General features: G+C 39.6%; 1 protein-coding gene across 2 annotated transcripts in view; it reads right to left on the bottom strand.

Annotated features, from left to right (window-relative positions):
* Window positions 1-7,500, bottom strand: part of LOC115217204 (F-box only protein 11-like) — a 285,200-nt gene that overhangs the window by 118,027 nt on the left and 159,673 nt on the right. For both annotated transcript variants that reach the window (XM_036507257.1, XM_029786843.2), the window contains one exon: window positions 5,733-5,877. In XM_036507257.1, coding sequence (XP_036363150.1) covers window positions 5,733-5,877 — 145 coding nt within the window. The remainder of the gene's footprint in view (window positions 1-5,732; window positions 5,878-7,500) is intronic.

Below are 7,500 nucleotides of genomic sequence, written 5' to 3'. Positions count from 1 at the left end.
GGCTCAAGTTCTGTTCAGATTATACAGAATGTGATTGGAAAAAAGGGAACTTCTTGACTGTGAATAGGGCCTTAGAATCCCGAAGCCAACTAATTATCTGATGCAATCATATGTATTCAGGATGTGTCAGTTTCTACAAAAGTATCTTCTTTGACTCTATCTATTACTGGTGTATATTTTATGCAACGCAAAGGATTCAAAGATGATGGAAATAGTCATAAATAGCCATCTTCATTATTAATTATTGTCTGGAAGCACTCCGTCGGTTTCGACGATGAGGGTTCCGGTTGATCCGAATCAACAGAACAGCCCGCTCGTGAAATTAATGTGTAAGTGGCTGAGCACTCCACAGACACGTGTACTCTTAACGTAGTTCTCGGGGATATTCAGCGTGACACAGACAGTGACAAGGCTGGCCCCTTGAAATACAGGTACAACAGAAACAGGAAGTAAGAATGAGAGAAAGTTGTGGTGAAAGAGTACAGCAGGGATCACCACCATCCCCTGCCGGAGCCTCGTGGAGCTTTTTAGGTGTTTTCGCACAATAAACACTCACAACGCCCGGTCTGGGAATCGAAACCGTGATCCTATGACCACGAGTCTGCTGCCCTAACCACTGGGTCATTGCACCTCCACTTAATTATTGTCTATAAAACTTAGCACTCACCAGCCAGTGTACATTTTGCTGTTTACAGTACAGCAGTTCTTAGAGGATTCAGTGTCCGTAACTAATGAAACGTAACTACACGGAAACAAATGTTTTACAGTCCAACGGCATCAGCTTGGTATGTTTTCACATATATATAGCCTGCAAGGAGAATTTCTCCAAGACAGTTGCTGCAGCAAAGATATATTCCATATATGAATGTAGGCAAATAAGTGCAGACATGACTGTGTTGTAAGAAGCTTGCCTCCTGGCCATATGGTTACAGGTTCAATCCCACTGCGTGGTACCTTGGGGGAAGTGTCTTCTACTACAGCCCTGGGCCAACCAAAGCCTTGTGATGGGATTTGGTAGATGAAACTGAAAGAAGTGTGTGTGCGTGTGTGTGTGTGTGTGTGTGAGTGTGTATGAACGTGTATGTGCGCGCATGCGTGCACCTTTGTGACTGTGTTTGCTCCCCAGTATCCCTTGACAACTGATGCTGGTGTGATTATGTCCCCATGATTTAGTGATACAGCAAAAGAGATTAACAGAATAAAAACCAAGTAAAAAATTTTAAAATTCTTGGGTCAATTCATTCAACTAAAAATTCTTCAAGGCGGTGCCCCAGCATGGCCATGGTTTAATGACTGAAACAAGTAAAAAGATACAAGATAAAAGATAAAATATGTTACATATAAATGTACACAGCTTTTATTTTAATCATTACTGTTTCGTGTGCTGTTAATTTCAGTGGTGGCCAGCAGTGTAATACCAATGAAACCAGATCTGCTGGAGACCTTGATTGCAGGTCACACATCAGTGCTCTCTGTCTGTCTGTATTTGTCTGTCTGTCTCTCTGACTGTCTGTCTGTCTCTCACTTCAGGGAAAGCAACATCATTGTAGTTAACATCAGCAAGGTTTCTCTGGTACAGTTAGCCCTTATAACTAATCAATCGGTTCTTTAATGTGCTGGTTAAACAATCAATGTTACATTATTTACATTCGACGGATATTTGTCCTCATCTTGTTTGTTGTTAACACATTTCGGCTGATATATCCTCCAGCCTTCTTCAGGTGTCTTTTGTACCTGGGTTCTCATTCCTAAGGTATTCTTCGATGTTATCATTATTATTATTATTATTATTATTATCATTATTGGAATCGAACTCGGAATCTTGGGGTTGGTAGCCTGTGCTCTTAACCACTACGCCATATGCCCGTGGGTAATTATGGAATGAATTTTAGGGTTTATAAATCTAATATTTTTCTATCCTTCCTTAATACCGGTTCCCATATGCTGCTCATATCTGCACTCGGTCTGCTTAGGAGGTCGTTGCGTCCTAGCATATGTACTGCTTCTTTTAGTTTTCATATTTTCCAGTGGTGTTCTCTGTCTATTATTTTAACTTCATCCCACAGGGGCAGGTGGTCTCCAGTTTCCCATACATGATCGGCTACACCCGATTTATCAATATCTTTATATTTATAAATATAGAACTGAATCAATATGTTGTTTGTCAGTCAAACTTCTTCAGTCACTGTTCGCAACCTTTTCAATGACTCAGGGACTTAGTGATTTCCTCTCTCGCTGCAAGGCAGGCCTTGGAGCAAGAGGGGGGGGGGTCACTAAATCACTGAAAAGGTCGCAAGTGGAGATGAAAGAACTTTCACAAACAAACAACTGATTGGTTCCTTACCCCTTATAATCTTTCCCCCATCTCTCATATCTATGGACAGGTAGTTTCTTTTCAAGCTACTCCATTACAGTGCGTGCAAATGAGGGCTTAGCAATAAGTAGGCGGTGGCCTTATAAGCAGGCCTGTGATGTATTCATCGTCCATGTGCTTCAGACTTTTACCACAAACTTTGCATATTCAATCCTTCAGCATTCAGAATACTCTGTCAAACATAAGGCTTATTTATTCACATTCTTTTGAAGTAATCATGCATTATCTTGTAGCTTCGGGATTTTTTATGAGGTGAGTGTCTATATTTGGAATGACATTGTAGGGTAGGTGTGAGAGGCCATGTCTGGTCAGTTTGAACATAAAACAAGTAGAATATTTTGGCCAGATATGGCTGGTTTAAATGCTAAAGGATCAATGGATTTAATATAAATGAACCAATGAATAGTTGATGACTTTCAGAAAGTCATTTTCTTTACTGGCACTTGTGCAGGTGGCACATGAAAAAACATTTGAGCGAGGTCGTTGCCAGTGCAGCTGGACTGGCTCCTATGCTGGTGGCACGTGAAAAGCACCATTTGAGCATGGCCGTTGCCAGTACCACCTGACTGGCCCTCGTGCCGGTGGCACGTAAAAGCACCCACTACACTCTCGGAGTGGTTGGCATTAGGAAGGGCATCCAGCTGTAGAAACTCTGCCAGATCAGATTGGAGCCTGGTGCAGCCATCTGGTTCGCCAGTCCTCAGTCAAATCGTCCAATCCATGCTAGCATGGAAAGCGGACGTTAAACGATGATGATGATGATGATGATGATGATGATTTGTTGAATTTCCAGTTACATAAGCATTGCCAGTAACAGAAATGGGTGGACATAGGGATACATTTATATGTAAAATATGATATAATATGTTGGCCAAGGGCAAATGTAAGATAAACAAAAACAAAAAAAAAAAACAAGGAAAAAAAAGAAAAATTATAAATGGGGCCATTAATAAAAGAGTTTTCTTAACTGATCCCAAGTGTAGATGAACTTTTTACTGACCTATATTCAGACAACTCTTGACTACCTCGTCAAAAAGCCACAACAGTAATATGTAACTTGAGAAAACCTTAAGTTGAAGGCAGACTTAAATAAAGCAAGCTTAGACAAGTCAGACTAACAGACAGACAGCAGAGCAGATAAAATATATCTTGCAAGAAAGCACTTATTCCAGTAATGGCTAAGTTAATGAAAACAAAAAAAAAACTTACACCTGGTTCGCTGCAGATTTCTGCAGAGTCTGACCTTCAGAGTAATTGATACCAACCGACCGATTTAACTGCAGACAGCCTTGTCAGAGAAATATTGAGTAACAATTACATTCAGTCATTCTCAAACAGACAAACTACAACAACAGCAACTACAACTACAACGGGCAATAACTGAACTAATCCCAGGATCAGAAAACTAAACAGTCGAACCAAACATAAAAGATAAGAGATTCTATGAAATATTTATCTCCTGTCTGTTTCAAACATTCCTGGTTTAGACTTGGATTCTTTCCAGTTTCTTGAAATATTGTTCAACAAAAGAAGAAGAAAACAACAAAAACAAAACAAACAGTCATCAAATAAATGGCTGTAATTAATCTATTTTAGAAATAAATATTGATTTCTAGCATAGGCACAAGACCATGAGAATGAGGTGGGGTAAGGAACAGTCGGTATGCGGTATGGTATGGTATGGTTAAGACATATTCTTCACAATCACAGGATTCTTGGCTCACTCCCATTGCAGCAGAGAACCTTGAGCAAATGTCTTCTATCACAAGGGTTTTGGGTTGACGTTTGGCCAATGCCAGCGCCGCCTAGGCTGGCTTCCGTGCCAGTGGCACGTAAAAAGCACCATCCGAATGTGGCCGATGCCAGCGCCGCCTAGACTGGCTTCCGTGCCGGTGGCACATAAAAAGCACCAATCCTATCATGGCCGTTGCCAGCCTCGCCTGGCACCTGTGCCAGTGGCATGTAAAAAGCACCCACTACACTCACGGAGTGGTTGGCGTTAGGAAGGGCATCAAGCTGTAGAAACACTGCCAGATCAGACTGGAGCCTGGTGCAGCCCTCTGGCTTCCCAGATCCCCGGTCGAACCGTCCAACCCATGCTAGCATGGAGAACGGACGTTAAACGATGATGATGATGATGATGAGGATGAAAGACTGTGGAGCTAAGATATGGTAGAGGGGAAACTATGCGGAAACCTGTCAGAGGGATTACTTCATTGTTCTTGTTAGCATGTAGCAGGTTTTAATTTACCATTAAATAGAAGTTACATGGGCAAGTGGTCAGGGTACAGCACTCATGATCTTGAGATTATGATTTTGATCCCTACAATATGCCGGAATATTCCAACAGCACATAGTATATAGGATTAATCCAAGAACACGCAGCACATTGGATTACTCCTAGAGCACACAGTATGGTGAAGGGATGTAGTTTAATGGTTATGGTATTGCTCTCATGGTCACTTGATCATGGTTTTGATTCCTGGATCATTTGTGTTCTTAATTGTGTTCTTGAGCAAATCACTTCTTTTCTTGTTTTTCCAATCCACTCAGCTGCAAATGAGTAACTCTGCAACAATGGACTGGTGTCCCATCCAGGGGGGGGGATGTTGTCACTTACATGCCATGGAAACTAGATAACTAGTCTGATGAGTCCTCGAGTCAACTAAAGTCTTGTGAGTCTGGTAAAGTGTAACTGTGAAGACACATATGTGTAAATGGAAGTTAGCTTCTCTGGTTGTTTTGTTTTTTCCTTTATGACTGAATTAACTTTGCCCTCATTTTACTCTTTTACTTGTTTCAGTCATTTGACTGTGGCCATGCTGGAGCACCGCCTTTAGTCGAGCAAATCGACCCCAGGACTTATTCTTTGTAAGCCTAGTACTTATTCTGTCAGTCTCTTTTGCCGAACCACTAAGTTATGGGGACGTAAACACACAAGCATCAGTTGTCAAGCGATGTTGGGGGGGACAAACACAGACACACATATACACACACACATACATATATATATACATATATACGATGGGCTTCTTTCAGTTTCCAACTACCAAATTCACTCACAAGGCTTTGGTTGACCCAAGGCTATAGTAGAAGACACTTTCCCAAGGTGCCACGCAGTGGGACTGAACCGAGAACCATGTGGTTGGTAAGCAAGCTACTTACCACACAGCCACTCCTGCACCTAAAAAAAATTAATACCAGATTCTGTACTTAGGTTGATATAATAAATGAGAAACCTAGAAGCGGGGGCCCCAGCTTGGTAGCATTCAAATGACTGAAATAAGTAAACTGATAAAAGATTATCAAACATGAAAAGAGGTAGTGTTTATTAAATAGAAAACGAGTCGTTTCTTACCATAATTCACTGTCATTGCTTATGGTACGGAATCTTTTACTAACTTGAGCAGCTCGGCACAAATCAAACTCTAATAGAAAACTAAAAATCTTCAGCATCACTTCATCGGGTAATTTATCCTGGAAGTACTCCTCCCCTGACGTATCTGTCAATAGAAAAAAAAAACAGCTGTTATATACACACACATATATATAATTGGCAAAATTATCATTTCAGCTGATAAGGCAGCATCCAAACATTATCCATATTAATAGCTATCTAACTATCAATACTACACACATATTTATATATATATTATATATATATATATATATCTATTCTATATATATATATTATATATATATATATATATATATATATAGAATAGATAGATGATGGATTAGTAGGCTGAAACTTCAAAGCCACTAGTCAATACTATTCTTGTTGAAAACTAATAAATCTGTACTCTACAAAAGTACGGAGTAACCCTTCAGATTAAAGTAAAATTATTTTTATTATAAGTGAACATAAAAACACACACATGCACACACACACACACATGCACACACACACACACACACACACACACACACACACACAATGATATGAAATGTTAAAATCCAAGGATCAAGGTGTAGGAAGCTAGTAAGCTTCAAGCAGCCCATTGTAGATGTAAAAAAAAAAACTTTCAGGAACAATAATGGTTTATTGGTGTTGAAGGTTGTAGGTTTTTCTCACATTGGAGTTCGATAAGCTGAAAAAAATTATTTTATAGTTCACAGCATCCAGGGTTGCTATGAATGCATAAGAAATCAAGAATTAGGAAATGGAGTAGATAAAATCCAGGCTACATGTGTTTTCTAGCTAGCAGAACCTCGGAAGTAATAATTACTCAACGAGGGGTACTCCACTCCTAAATATCCTAAAAATTCATCACTTCCTTTTTTCTTTGATTCTGTCTAAATGTATATACTTAGATACAACAATAATATTTATTAATTTATTTTTCATTGACACAGCAAACAACCACAGCTTAATATTCACAACAACCCTCCCCTAGTCAGCTTCAATCTAACCAAAATTCCCCCCTCTTCTCCCTCTCTTTTCCTTTATTCCTAACAGCCTTAGATAATTGCTCACTCCCATATTTTCATACATGTGTTTTTCTAAATTTTTTTCTCACTCCATTTTTCCAGCTTCGCCACTCATTTCAAGTCACATCTCCTGTGAGTTAACTCAGGATCCCTTGATGACAAAGTAACCTTCATTTAACTAAGGTGTCTTCAGCCTGATGAGTAACGAGTGGAGTACCCCTCGTTGAGTAATAATTACTTCCAAGGTTCTGCTAACAAGGAAACATATGTAGCCTGGATTTTAATGCTTTGTTCTCTCAATTTGGATATATATATATATATATATATATATATATATATATATAATGTTCTAGGGTCAATTCATTCAAACAAAACCTCTCAAGGTGGTGTCCCGGCAAGGCCAGTTAGGTGACTAAAACAAATAAAAGATAAAGGATATATATATATTACTCTTTTACTTGTTTCAGTCATTTGACTGCGGCTATGCTGGAGCACAGCCTTTAATCGAGCAACTCGACCCCGGGACTTATTCTTTTGTAAGCCCAGTACTTATTCTATCGGTCTCTTTTGCCGAACCGCTAAGTGACGGTGACATAAACACACCAGCATCGGTTGTCAAGCAATGCTAGGGGGACAAACACAGACACACAAACACACACATATATATATATACATATATACGACAGGCTTCTTTC

This window comes from Octopus sinensis, linkage group LG11 (genome assembly GCF_006345805.1).
Source record: "Octopus sinensis linkage group LG11, ASM634580v1, whole genome shotgun sequence".
NCBI lineage: Eukaryota > Metazoa > Mollusca > Cephalopoda > Octopoda > Octopodidae > Octopus > Octopus sinensis.
This window is presented reverse-complemented; position numbering and strand designations above follow the sequence as displayed.